Genomic DNA, 15,322 nt, shown 5'->3' on the forward strand with positions numbered 1-15,322 from the left:
TGGGAAATGAAAAAGAAAAAATCCTACAGCTCTCCTCTTAATTGATTGTAATATCTCAGAAAATCTCTGTTGGCTAAACATTGTGGTCTATTTGTTTGGTTTTACGCTGTGAAATTGAAAAGGACAATGTGGGCTGTACACTTTAATTTTATCTGAAATTCCCATAAAGAACTTTGCTATTAAGTAGATGAACAATATCCTGTGACAAGGGGTTAGCTCAATAGTATGATATAAAAACACAGCCCCAAGGCTCATGGTTCTATTAGACAGGATTAACACTTTTCACTGGCTTGTAAACCCAGCCAAATGTGCCCTGCAGCATGGAGTGGGAGGCATAGAAAGACGGAGGCTGGGATTCACAGCAGTATTGGGAAAGTATGAAATAGTCTCACATGGTGATCTCTAAACATACACTGACCTTTCAGTTGCATTCAATCACTTCAAGATGTCTAGGAGGAATAGCTGTATATTAAAGTGCAGATGTGCTGCAAATACTTTAAAAGGAACAAGCGGAAAAACATTGTTTATTATTGGTCTTTACCTATAAACAGCTTGAGCACAGGGAAATCAGTTATTCTTTTTCGACCCTTGAAACAACCTTATATCCTACATGTGCAGGAGCCTTGGGCTATTTTGTAGTGTACTTCAATGTTGCTTCATCCCTATTAAATATTAATAAGGGTTACAGGATGATTTCCACTATTCTAGATAATGGTCTTGTTGCACTGGAGAGCACTAAATAGGGCTGCTTCAGCAATTCTCTATACTAACTTTTTCCATTAAGCAATCAATAGCTACCACCTTTTAAAAATGTATTCAACCCCATTATACTGATAACAAAAAGCAGATTTAGGAGCTCTGAGATGCAAGGGGAAAAGGCCTATTACTTTCAGTAGTGTCAGTCACTGCATTAGTGTCAGGGAACGCCTACTTTGTAAAGACTCGGACAGGCCTTATTTCCAGGTGATAGGAAGCTTTTAAGGTAAATGCAAAAATACTTGGAGAAAATATGCTATTGACTTTTGATACCAGGATTCAGCATCCTATAAAGTTAAGTGATTTTTCTGGCTGCATTCATGCAAGAACTACCAAAGGATATGTTAAGCAAATATGAATGTGCTCAGCAAAATATAATGGAGGCATGGGCACACAAGGCCCGATGAAATTATTTCTACAAATCAATGTTATAACTTTTATCCCTTCCCCTTTGGTATATCAAATTAGCATAACAGACAATATCAAATATATTTTTCAGGATTTTTATCCTTCTTCCATCTTTTCGTATATTTTCTGTTCCCTGAAATCCAGGAACTTTAAGTAATCATTTTAAAGATATAAATGCCACCCAATTTCTGCCTATTTTAATTTGGACCCTGCAGTTGGTGATCTGGTTTTGTCTGTAAAGAGTCTATAATTTTGCCCAGGAAATGATATGGTATACAAATAGAAAACCATCAATAAGAAGAGGTTCTGCAATCTGTGTCTCTCAGTTATAAAACATCCTTCCCTTGTAGGACATATCATAGAGATTAATTACTTAAGAGAAACTGGTCAGAGATTCTCCATCTCCATGTCTAAAGACAACCTTTGAGCCAAAACTGACAACATTTACCCTGCTAAATAACTATTATAGGTGATAATCATCTCGTATTTTTCTTCAGACAACTCACACTGTTCACGGATCTGGTTCCCTGCTGTGAGAAATTCTGGCCCATTATGTTTTGCTCCAAGTCCTATTCAAAATAGCTTTTGAGTCCAGAATAATGCAATGGCTTTGTACTGACCCTCTCACACAAATAAATCTCTTCAGATACCTCCAAGCATTTTCATTTTTAGCTTCCATGCATCCTCAGACTAGCCAGACCACATAAGCTGCATAGAGGCAAATGCAGTCACAGAAAGTTACAAAAAGGGAGTTCAGTGTGTTTCCCAGTTTTCTCGCCTGCCACTTGTATTCTTCCCTCTCTGCTCAGAAGTCACAGCAGTGCCCAACAGGACATTTTGTGCTTGCTGCTTTGATTGATGGAGATAAGTGGAGTTTAGGATCTGACTAATTTCTTCTATTCTCTGATGCTCCTAGTCCCTTCAGAAGAAGGACACTACTCTGAGAATTAAATTAAGGGTTTCCAAAGTAGGGATGAACTTTGCCAGTCTGCTAGCTTGTCTTCTTGCACAGATAATCAAATAAATGGTCTCTTACATTCCCATAAGGCAAGATAACAATTTCTAGCTTTTGGGATGTTTTGTGGAAAAAACAAACACAAAAACCCCCTCACTTCTATATAAAGAATGAGAATTTGCATACAAAAGCTGGTAACTCTTTCAAGAGCAAGAAAAAAAGTAAAAAAAAGAAGACACTGTGACCTCTCTACCACAGGTATATTTTCCTATTTACACATTAGTTACACATATAGAACTTCTGACTACTGACAAAGCTATTAATATAAATTTTATAGCCCACACGAAACATGGCCTAAACCTTGTACTTCACCAGTCAAAAGCAATAAAAAAGATACAGCTTGTTCTTGCTAACTCTAATAGTGCAATCGACTGAAATGGCATTTTTAACTGGCTTAAAGATGACTCTATAAAAGACTGGCTGTTATGATGGTCAGTAACTGCATGGAGGTGGGAGAGAGAGGGGAGCAAAGTGGTCTTTGAACAGAAGTGCTACCATGAAGCATTAAGGCAAACACCCTAATTTTAATGATGGAAAATGACTGGAAAAGAAAAGCTATATAAAATAATGTGTTAATCGGACTTAACACTCCTTCATGTCAACAAACTTTGCTCTCCAAAGTAAACACTGAGCAGCTGTTTTATCAGTACCACTATCTGGTACCAGCCTCAGTCTCCGGAGCCTGAACTGATGCTGACATGAAGCACGTAGCTCCTGATAACCCAGCCCACACGTCAGAGTTTCCACTAGAAACTTGATTCTAGAGTGCTTTCAGAGGGCACCTCAAGCAGGGCAAGCACCAACGCAGCAGAGAGCAAGGGGAAAGCTACTGTTAGTGAAGATAAAGGAGAGTGAGATGACTTGCAAGGTCTGTAAGTCTTCCTCAGAAACAGGCCAGCCATGTAGAAAATCTGAGAAAAAAAGCAGTTTCATCTGGAAAAAAAAAAAAGTGGTCTTGATCAAACAAGTTTGTGAGCAACTAAATAAGGAAGCAATTTAAGAAATGTCAGTCTCAACAGTAAGGAAGTTTTTTGCAGGAGTGTTGCAAAATGTGCAAAATGAGATCTGACTCCTTTTCTTTTTCATGCACATTGGCCCTGAATTTTGAGCACTGTCATTCCTGGCCGGTTGCTGCAGAGGACTCTCAGTTCCCAGTGAGAAAAGTCACTCCAAGTGCTCCTCTGGCAGTATGTCTGATTCTGGGAGTGTGCACACAGGTATTTGCAATAATTATGTAATTAAGGCTTTATTATTTATATGACATTTAATTAAAAGTGACTTTCAGAGGCACACAAAACCATGAAAAGAAAATGACTTTAAAAGAAGGTTAAGGATGTGTGACAAACTCAGAGGAGCTATGAAAATGACAGTTAAGGACTTGGCATGATGTGCACATCTACCTCCCTGCTATCCTTTTTTCCCTTCATTTACACATGGGCAGAAACATCGAGGGACAAGCTTGGAAATACACCCTTCACAGATCCATGATTGCAGTAAAGGGGAGCCCTGTCTGAGTGAAAACTGGTTAAACCCCACAGAAGCATTGCAGGCTTTGATCTTTAATCTCTTAAATACCAACATCTTTCCTCTCCAGAAACTTTCTCCTCTCCAAACCAGATGAATTCACAGTCAAACATTCATATTTTAAAAACTAATCACCATCCCTCAGCTACAGTCCTTTCCCTGCTTACTTACACAGCACGATTTTATTAATGCTGTGTTACCTAGGGCCTGACCTTGCAGGGTTCAGTTGGATTTCTCAAACAAGAGAAATTCCTCACATGTGTGTTTGCAGGCATTAAGCAGTGACAAAAATAAATAAGCCCAACAAGAAGCTGAGAAGCATGTAGGCCCTAAGGGTTTGGTTTTCAAGGGAGCCTCATGCCTGTCCAGCACACACGGCGTGGGGCAGCTGGGAGGAGGTGGGAATGCAGCTACCGTGACTCCTCCCGTGCCAAAGCAGAAGCAGCTACAGGAAGCCCACTATCTTGTCATGCTGTGAACAGTCTGCACACAGAGTAGCACGGGGGCACACAGCATATCTGAGGGCTTTGCTGTTCCTTTCAGCAAGCCAGAGAAGCAGCCACAGCTGCCGACCGCAGCACGCTTGCCTTCCCACCCTGCAGCAGAGCAGCAGGGAGTAGGCAGAAAATAAGCCTGCCTGGTGTGACAGTGTTCTGGTCAGAGCCTCTGTGACTCAAGCCTTGTACCACAGCCATGCACGAGCCTTTACAGGGGTTATCTTGATGGCAGCGAGAGCCTCCTTGCCTATCATAGACTTCAGTCGTGCATGACGTGGGAGATGGTCCTGCTCCCAGGGAGTCACCGAGAATAAAGGCAGCTTGTGCATTCCTTGCTAGGGAGAGACATGTTTTCAGTGGAATGTGTTCCTTCAAATGACCTTTCAGAAGGAAACAAGATTAAAAAATAACCTCTAAGTCATGGTTAAATCTGACCATCCTAAAAGCTCGCTTGCTATTTCTGAAGAGTAAGCAAACTTCAGAAAACCCTTATTCAAGTTTTACTGCCATCCTGCCATCTTATCCTTGATGACAGGTAATGACCAACAATAAGCTAATTCTAAGAAACTTGGGGAGGGGAGAGAAAGAGAGTTAGTTTTTATTACCTTTAAATGAGTGTTGGATACATCATGTTGGTTCCCCTGATTAATGTTCACACCAAACTCAGCCATTGGAGTTGTAATGTTTCTGCAGGCTTCCCTACAGCAAAGCTTAGCCATTAATTCAGTGGCATATGTCAGCTCAGCAGAGCAAGGTCACTCTTCTCTTTCAAGGGGAACCTTTTTAGAAATAATAAAACTGACAGAAAGTTCTTTTTTGCATGCTTTATGTCACCTGAGGTTGAGTGCTGCAGTTTATATCACAGAGCTTATAAACATTCCCATCTTCAGCAGTCTCCAACCCCACTGGGCTCCTAGAACCTCAACTTTTTAATTGATTTTTCTTTTTTTTTTTTTTTAGTGATATATATAGTTACAACTTTATGTGGGGCAGATATACAATATGTAATCCTAAATGAGTAAAAAATGAGTAAAAAATGAACAAATCTTTTCTTAGACTTTTTGGAGAATAAATTTTGGAAGGCACTAAAAGACTGCTGATATTGCAGTATGCATGTTAGTGCTTAGAAAAAATAGGTGTAGGATTAGGGACTTTATCTCCATAGATGATTGTGCCTTTGGCTAAAGGGGAGGAAATGTTAAAATGCTATTGGTCCACCTTGCTTCCAGTTCACTGTTAACTGATACTGCAGGCTGAAAATCTGTATAAGCATGAGATGTAAAGAGAACACAAAGTTAATTGATCTATTTATGGAACAGTTTTGAATTTGTAAGTGAATAAAAAAATGCTAGTCATCTGTTATGATAACTAATTGTGACTGGAACTTATTTGTTAGGATACAAATAGCAAGGGGCATGATAAACAAACTAACTAGCTGAAGAATAAGATCCAAACAATAGGGCAATTTTTTCCCCCTCATTATTTCCCTTCAGACATCCTGACTACACTTGATTAATGAATCCATAGTGAGATTAGCTGAAATTGCTTTAATGGAGATGCACTACAGTAGAGAAGCAAAATTCAGTGCAGTATCTATCATCACTCACTCTGAATTTTAGTGTTTCAACTAATCTGTGTGTCTTTTTATTTGCATTATTTTTATCTTGGGGAAAAAAAATACTATATTCATTACAGTAGGTTAACTTTTGACTCCTTTAAAATGATGAGTAGTGTCACCATTTTTCCCCCATCATGTATCTTCCCTTGTTCAGAAGGCTGAGTTCCAGTGTTGGCTTATTGCCATCCATGGGCCAAAGTTATCCTTATTGTTCAGTTGAGGAAAGCACATATGGCACTTCATTTCAGTGTTGCAGGCTTTAAAAACTGGCCATGCTTGCACAACATATACCTGGAAATCTAATATAGTCCTTGGAAATTTGAAGCCATAAATTAAATTCAATACACTTTTAGATTTGAACCAGTATGGAAGCTGAAAGAAGGTTTCCAGCTTAGGGTTTCCTCATGAATTAGTTCTGCATAAGTGCATAGTGCAGAAGTTATGATATGTTAAATTCTGGGGCTTCTTTGTAGTTCTACAATGCAATCCCAGAGCAAAAATCTAGTCTCCTGAAGACAAGATAGCATCCTTATTCTGTTCAGGTCAGTCTATACTAGAAAGGCATTAATACAATCAACAGCTCACTAGGGGTAATGGGCACAGCAAATGGTACTGGTCTAGTATGGGCACATCAATTCCTCTCTTTCTGTTTGATTATCTCTGTGGCAAGGGGTTATTGTGATCACAGCTCAGTGGAAAACAACAGATTCATTTCATGAAAAACAAATGTACTAGGTACTTGAAGTATGTTTTCATTCTCACATACGGCAAAATTGAGACTGAGTTTTTACCCCTCCCGTGTTCCCACAACATCTGTGAAGTTGAGAGACACTCAGCAATGAGATGATGCTCCTGAAACACAGAGAGAAGTGAGGGCTTTGAGGTGTTCTTTGAACACCAAACTCAAGGCCATACTTCAAATCCTACTCAAATCTGGACAGTCACTGCAAAGGGGATGATGCCAGCTACAAGGTTTTAAACTCTCCTGAATAGGTAGGAACATATTACTTTTTCCCTGTTCTTTCCAGTACTAACTACAATCCCAAACACATAGTTTTCAGATATTTGACCACAATTCCCATGAAACAAGCAAATATATGCTCCATTATACAGACACAAAGAAAATAATTGAGACATCCTAATCGACAATATCAGAAGAGCCTTGTCATGTACTTTTGGCTAGAGCTGAATGCCTGCTCTACCATCATCAGGCATTTTATGAACTCTCTGCACAGGCTTTGGCCTGCTCATCCACAAGTGAGCCATGTCCCCTTTCCATCTCTGTAAAGCAGTTTTTGGATTTAACATCTGATCTTAAAAAAGGAGGCAGAAAGACAAAAGTTTAAGTGAATGAAAACTGAGTGGTAAAGTTCAGCATCAGCTTTGTACAGGTGAAGGCAGCAGAGAGTCAAGATTCATGAGCTCATTCAGCTGTCTCGGCTACTTTGTCATCTCATCTTCACATATCTGCTTTTGGCTGTGCTGTTGCTAAGTGAAGCTGATTTCTTTATCTCATGGCTGCAGGCCCTCAGTGACGAAGCTCCACTTCTGTCTCAATCATAATGGTAGAGGGAAGACATGAAAGTACACCATAGCTTTTCAATGTTTTCTGGTTGAACAGAACTCCTCTAGTGCTTCTCTTTTCCCTGAAGAACCCATGAGAAACACTGCAGAAAGACCTAAAGCCAAGTATTCAAGTGTTCCAGTAGCCTTATGTCTCACTTGCCTTTCAATGTGACTGAAGGAGAGGCAAAGCTACCACACCTTCAGAATGAGGCCAGCATGACCAACTAGAGAAACTTAGAACTTTCATTCAGCATCCCATGGAAATCAAGTACAGGAGTATGAAGTTACGTGGTTGTTCATGTGAGGGTGATAAAAGAGTTGAAGACATACAAGGCAAAGGAACTAAAAATCCATTCAGAAGACATAGTAGTGCAAACTAGTAGAAGGATCACTAGATCTTCCCAGAGAAAGTTTGTCAGCCTTAGTGGTGATGGTTAGAGATCACAGACCCCTTGCTGTTGACATTCAGCTTACTAAAAAAATGCAAGCAGATGTTACAACTGGTAATTAAACATCCTGAAGACCATCTACAGGTGAAGTTGTTATCCAGCTTTCTTTGTACACATGGAATAAACTAAACAAGTATGGGGGGAAAAAGTGGCAGTGGGTATATAATATACATAGTCAAAGAAGCAGCTTCCTTGAAGAAGTTAAAAATCTCAAAAAATTTCCTAGGCTGGAATTTCAGCCTCAAATTTGGGAAGAAGACAAAAGCTAAGAACATGCTCTTGGGTGCACTGTAAGTGGAATAAGATATAAAAAGCTAGAAAGGTAAGAGCAAGCAGGTATGCAGGAGAGATTTCACATGGGAAAAAAAGTAGCTGGTTATTCATCTTCCTGTGGAATATGAACACCTGTACAACACACCTTTCTCTGATGCATGAAACAGTTTTTCATTAGGATGGTTTAAAGGACATACAACTTGCCAATTATTCAGAGCAGAAATAATCTGTAGCCTGATGCCAAGCAGCAAAATGTCTAGCAAAACCACTGACATTGTCAATTTGTGAAAGAGAGCATAACTGTTTCTAACAACTGAAGTAGCTCTGCTGGCTCTGTTGCAAGCTTTCAGAAAGTAAAGGTTAAGGGATATTGTGATCACAGAGGCCCAGAAGTTCTTTTTACTTCTCTGGAGTGGTTATCACCAGGGGTTTCTGCCCACACATCAAGACGCTGATCCTTGTGGCTGCAGTGTTTGTAGCCAGCCACAAATTGCTTATACAAGCTGCTCAGTGGCTTTTCGATGACTTCAGTCTGACTTTATGCTATAGCACAGATTACTAGAAGAGTGATGAAGCCTATAGAAAACTGTAGGCCACATCCTCCGCCAGTCATGCCTGTACATAGTCACTGTTTTTTTCCAGCGATGACAGATATCCTGGCCACTAATCTGAGGTATTTTGGGTTTCCTAGAAACACAGTATTGAAGTAAATCAACTGCTCTAAAAAGTTAATTAAAGAATTAGAAGGCAACTAATACTGATTTATGTGACCTTGGTGCTTGTGCTACAGTATTTATCAGAGAGTACAGTTATAAAAGATGTGGTTGATAGTCTGGTTTCCAAAAAATGGATCAAGAAGGTGGTTCAGACATACTTCTTGAAATTCTCTAGCTTGCAAAGGAAAGGAAATAACTGATCTGGACTTGTCACTCTAAGTGGGATTAATATTAATGTGGAAATATCCCCTTTGGGAAATTTTCTCTTACTTGTTTTAGACTATTCTGATATTAAGGACTTACACCTGGCTAGTGAAGGAAAACCAAGACAGGGAAGAAATCAGAAATTACCTGAATTTTGTGCAAAGTGAAAATTTCCAAGGTGTTGTAATCAAGGGATCTCACAAAAGAGACCAGGACTGGAACAGGCTACAGATAGAACTTTTTCCTTTGGCACATGAGGTAGTAAATAACTCTGTGAGCCCTCAGTGAGCCTATGTGTTGATCTGAGCATCAAAATGTGGAATCTAGTAATCCTAACCAGGGTCCTGGCAAAGGGCAGGAGAGAGATGACTGTTCTTACCCCACAAAGATTCTGGACCCTTATTTTCTGGTAAGAAAACAAAATTCCTCAGATTTCAAGACCTTCCTAGGAGAGGTATGCTAACACATGTTAAGACACAAACAACTTCCTGAAACTACTGTTAAAAAAACAACAACAACAACAAAACCAACCAAACAAACGATCAAACAAAAACATGAAAAAAGGCTAATGATCAATAAGCAAGATGATAAAATAAATTAAGAAAAAAATACCAGAGGTAATAGGAGCAGTAATATGTCTGTAGAACCTTCCACTTACACAAGAAATATAACTCCAGGTTGACTTTAACCTTGTTCTAGTTTTTTAGTTAGCCTGAGGGAGATCTTCTGAAGCGTTACCTGCAATCCCTTTTTTCCCCCTCTGCACCTGCTTATTACAAGTAGCATTTTTTCTTTCTCTGAACCCTCCCTGGTAAAGGCCCACAGATATTTCCACTATAAACTAGGTTCTTACAACTACTTCTCAGATGTTGTCATCCATTTCTGCTTACTTAACAGAGTTCAAATGGATTTTGACAAACAGTCTTTCTTCAAGAGGCAATGCAGTTAAGACCTTCAATGACAGAACTATGTGTCATCTTCGCCTATAAGCATAAATTTGCACAGCGGGCAGTACAGTGAAAACAGCTTATCATCAACTCATCACCTCTCATCATTGTTAGAATGAAATGCAAATGGAAACAAACATCACTTCAGTCATGGTTGTGAAAATTAGCAGCTGTGACATTAGCAGAGGCTCATTTATTATGTACTCAAAATTTCTGGGGCAAAGAAAATAATACAAAACTTGCTATTTTCAGAACTCTACCAGTCTTTACCTTTGAAATAAAATTAAACCTCTCAGCTTCCCCCACTCAACGATAAATCCTAGTTAATATTCATTAACACTGAGCAATCTCTTCGCTGCAGATCTTGTCCTACAGAAGATGCAATTATGTCTTGAATTATTTTTGGTGGTTAGATTTGCTATACCTATTTTCTGTTTTCTTTAATAAGCACTCCCCATTGGAGGGTCACAAGCCATCATCTAAGAAAAAAAATGGCACCAAAACATTTGTTTATAGCATGTGACTGCATTACAAGCTCCAAACACTTGTGCAAGCAACAAACTTGACTCAGATGACAAATCTCATTGAAATCAATGGGGCCACAGATAATTTATTCATTTAAGTCTTTACAGAATCAGGATCAGGACTCTTGCGAAGAATATATAAAAAGGGGAGATTTCTGTGGAGGCAGGGTTTAATTTAAAGCTTATAAAAAGGAAAATTATTGGTATGAAATAGTACTAGGGAAAAAAGTTTCACATTAAAATATTTCCTTCTATTGGATTTGCCACTATTCTCTCATAATCCTGAAAACAAATAGTAGTTTATCACCTAAGCAAGTGAATATTGATTTAATGAGAAGCTGGAGCACATTTTAACTGAAACAAAATGCACAGGCATTGACCCTGAATTTTCTTACACACCAGAAGTAAGCAGAGTTTAAAGTACCAATCACATTTGGAAGCAGAATAAGGAAACAACCATGTCTCAAACTTTTAGCATAAATACAGATCAACTGTCACATAGAATAATGACACAGGACTTCCTTCAGTCAAGCCAGAAAACAGTGGCACAAAGTCATCCTTGCTTCAGCTTGAAGTATAGCCAAGAATCATCAGGCAGTGCTTAAGTTTGCAGTGTAGGTAGGAATTTGAGAGAAAGGAATAGGCTCTGCAACACATATTACATCCTGTGAAGGGAGCAGAAACTGCATGGATGTTTTATAGATTATTTGCACCTTCCATTGTCATTTGCACCTGGTCAAATGTGTAAAACAGTGCAAAGTGGAATACAGACTAGCCGTGAATTGCTTTAATGGTGTTTTATTTGTATGGTATCAAGATAAGGGGCTGCCTGAAGCATATACAAAAGAGAAGACTAGAACCTGTATGATTGCTTAGAATATTTTTTCTCACTGTCTTTCTAAATCCGCTTCATGCCACTCCCCAGATACACTTGACATTTGTAACAACATAGAGGTCAAGGAGGCTGAAATCCAGGTTATTTTAGGGGGCTTCCTTTTATCTTCTAACTCAGCTGCTGTCCTCCCCACCCAGCTCTCTAGGAGATGGTGGGACAGACTGCACAAACTGCTAGCTGAAACACATCTGCAACTGGTACAAGCAACTGAAACTCCAGCAATGCAGGAGACGTGCTCTCTCTGCAGTAAACTGACAGAGCCAAGGCTTACACCGGCCATCAGTGTCACCACGACCCTCAGGCATAGGTGCAAGACCTAGTTTTTTTTACCTCACTTGACCACAATAATACCACAGCTCAGAACAGTTACACAAAGGCATGTCTCGTATGGTGGGAAAGAAAAGGGGCAAGTGAGGACTGAGAGGAAGCGCTGAGAGCGAGCTGTCTCTTGGTGGATGCCTTGATGGGAGGTGCACAGGCTCTGCTGGGATAGAAAGTCATTTAAGGACCTGGATAGACAGGTTAGATCAGACAAGCTTGAAATACAGAGTTTAGCCCTTCAATTTGTTGATTTTTTTTCAATATTAAGCAGGGTATTCTTAAGCCTTAGGACTTCTTCAGACTTCAGAACTACCTGGTTCCTCAGCTGATGTGCAAGGTATAAATGCACAGTTCCACAGCAGTATGTGCAGCTACAATAATAAACATTGACAAAGGATCAGAAGTGTTCCAGTAGCTCTACTGAAAACATTTATTTCCCAATTTTCTCTGGCATGACACCAGGTATAGATTTTTTATTTTTATTTTTTTCTGACAATGGATGCTTAATGATACAGTTTACATAAAGGGCTTTCAGTAGTTGTATGCATGCCCATGCACATATAAAAGCAGCCAGATATGCAAGGAAGTTATTAGAATGACTGCAGGACTATAGAAATCCTGCTGGATAACAAAAAACCCCTGCAACATGACTGTTTCATGGCATAATGTCAACAATTTTATAGCAGATCCTGAGAGTCCTAAGATGCCACTCTGTGTCTGTAGAGCACCTAACACATCTGCAGAAGTCCCTTAAGCACCACAATAATAAAGTAAAATAAATGCATTGCATATAGAGAACTGGCAGTAGATACTAGAAAGCTGTATTATTTCTGCACTGGTAATTGACTTGCCCACCACTACTAGAGGCTTTATACAGGGATAGCAAATTGCCCTGACAAGAGTTTTAACATGGGTTTTATATGGTATTCTTTCATCTCTGTGGATGCTGATAATTCTTCACATTAGAAAGTAACAATACCAAAAAGATTACAAATAAAATCTAGGTGAAACACTTGAATTCATGCACAGAAGTTGACACAATTGTGATAAAGACTGTGTGGTTAAGACTGAGTTACCTGAAAATATATTTTGATGCCCTCTTTGAGGGCCTAAGGTAACAAACGTGATTTTCAGTTAACAATCCAGACCTCATGATTCTCCCATAGGTCTTGCGTCAGTCCCATGTGGATCTGTTGGAGACCCTGGGATATGTAAGCTGCCTGAAGGTAAGGTGAAGTAGCCCATGACCTCCATAGTGACAACAACATCCTGCACCGTGAGTATGAGGAGGTACCTTGTTCAGAGCAAGGACAGTCAGGAAGTGATCTAGGGAAGTCACTTGTGAAATCCTGTAACTTCTGTCAGGAGGCAAGGACCTGCACTGTGTGTTGCCCAATTCAGTATTAAGCAACTGAAGTATTTGCGTTGCTTCTATGGGGCATGTTTTGCAACAGCTAAGATTTCTATTCCGTGCGACATGGGGTTGTCTCCTCCCATGCCCTTTTGTGAATAACACATTCAGCAAAATCATTCTTGTTGTGGAAAGTTGACACAATTCTATGCAGGAGTGGGACTACAGCAGATGAACTGTTTCAAAGCACACTGCTGAGGCAGAAAGGCATCCTGAGCTACCAAGAGCATCCAAGACCTTTCCATTTTTGTAAACATTTAAAAGAAGACAAAGTCAGCACAGCAAAGTTGACAGGTTTGTCACTCAGTCAAGTGGTTAGACTCTTTTTTTTCTGCTTTACACATACGGTGAATCAAACCCATGACCATATTATGTCTATGTATATTTAAGAAGCCCAAATGCCAGCATTTTAATAGTATAGAGTGCATTCATGAGTAGGAAAAAGATTTTTAAAATGAAAATCAGTCTGTTGTTAAGGAATGTCTTATTCTGGAAGAAGAGAGTGACCAAAACTGACTTTTGAAAATACTTAACAGACAGGAAAACATAGCCCATCCACAGAGTATCTGATGGTCACTTCTTGCTTAAGCTATAGTGTAATTAGTTATTAATTATATTTGTGCCCCGACATTAAAGAACAGTAGGACAACTGACCAGTAGAAAATGCATACTGTACCAACCAGTGAAATGCTTAAAAAAACCCCAGCAAAGTCTGCAGGAAAATGAGTTGAAAATTGTTTCAAATGCATGGGAAAAAAAATAAATTTGGTTGTTGATGAGTCATAGTATAAAACTGCAAGTGCAGTACACAAAAGCCAATGCTGTGCAAAACCAGAAGGTATTCGTGCTGGAATGGTGTCTACAATAAGCTTTTAGAACCCAAAAGTAGCTAGGTGAGGTATATTCCCAAACAAAGAGAAGACTGGTCTGCAAACTAGGAGACACTGAGTTATTGAAAGCAGAGATATACGAAAAAGTTTTTCTAATCTCTTAGTTAAATATTCAGTACTGATAAATTGAGGTAGAAATCGATGCTTAAGCACTCAGGTCTAGCAGTGACCATTTCTCTTTGGGCTTACAATACCCTTGGAAAGGTCATTTTGCATCCAGTCCAGGCACTGAAAAGAAATTTGTAGTATAGAAAACATCCTTATGCATTATGCAGAACTCTCACTTACTTTCTTGCAATTCCAGATTGTGGAAAGTGTCCAGTATAGCACATTATCAATTTATTCAGAGTATTTATTTGAGGCTAAAATATAATCATTCCACACAAGTGGAGATAAAAACCACTGATTGCTATGTACCCTCTCCTCCTTTGGTTACCATGAAGCAAAAGCAAATACACTAAAATTAGGAACAAATTTAATTGCTTTTCTAGTTCTTTACTGATTGTCACATGCTTTAGTACAACTTCATCAGTTTTTCATAGCTGAAAGGGAGAGAGGGGATTTTTGTGAGTTTCTCTGTTGTAAAACATAATACAATAGACAAAGTCCAGTACCAAGACTGTTTAGCACAGCTATAGAAGCTTCACGATGATGACTTCTTGAACCACATCATTACTATTAAAGCTGAGCATATACAAATAAATTCCTGAGATTACAGCACTGAGACACTTGCTACCACATCAGGAAATCTTGACTTGAGGATTTCAAAGGAAATTCTCCTTCCAAAAATTGTTACGAATTCCTCCTATTATCCATTGACAATAAAATACAGACATTCTTACCTTTGGCTTTTGACTTTTCTCCTTATCAGACGCGTTAGATGGTTTTCTCTTCAACATTTTCAATTCAGGTTTATCCAGCTGATGTGCAACTGCTACTACCTTGCAACTGAACTAAGTACAACAAAGCGTACTACACAAGAGCATGGTGGTTACGCGGTTCCTTATTCTGTTCGGATGTGACCTCACACAGCTGCTCTGTGGCATGGGTGAGAGAGCTGAAAGCTTCCTTTGGGGAGGGAGTGAGGAAGGGGGGGAGGAAGTGACGGGGAAATGAAAGAGAGCAGTGCACTAAGGAGATGAGTTGAAAATGAGAACAGGGTTCAGAGTGAGAAATACCTTAAGACTTATCTCCTGTGTCGCCATCAGGCCTCAGTAAGACTTTGGGCAACCTCAAGAAAATCGGCCTCTTTCCTTCTCACATTTTCCCCACTCAGCCTTGTGGCACTAACTGCACCCTTCATTTCAA

The 15,322-nt window shown here is 39.4% G+C and overlaps 1 protein-coding gene across 1 annotated transcript in view; it reads right to left on the bottom strand.

Moving 5' to 3' along the window:
- The window catches only part of SAMSN1 (SAM domain, SH3 domain and nuclear localization signals 1), a 35,919-nt gene extending 20,881 nt beyond the window's left edge, over positions 1–15,038 (bottom strand). The window contains exon 1 of the mRNA XM_009996487.1: positions 14,857–15,038. Within this exon, the coding sequence (XP_009994789.1) occupies positions 14,857–14,913 (57 nt within the window). The 5' untranslated portion in view covers positions 14,914–15,038. The remainder of the gene's footprint in view (positions 1–14,856) is intronic.
- Between the last annotated feature and the right edge of the window lie 284 nt (positions 15,039–15,322).

This window comes from Chaetura pelagica, unplaced genomic scaffold, assembly GCF_000747805.2.
Source record: "Chaetura pelagica isolate M959 unplaced genomic scaffold, ChaPel_1.0 scaffold82, whole genome shotgun sequence".
Taxonomy (NCBI): Eukaryota; Metazoa; Chordata; class Aves; order Apodiformes; family Apodidae; genus Chaetura; species Chaetura pelagica.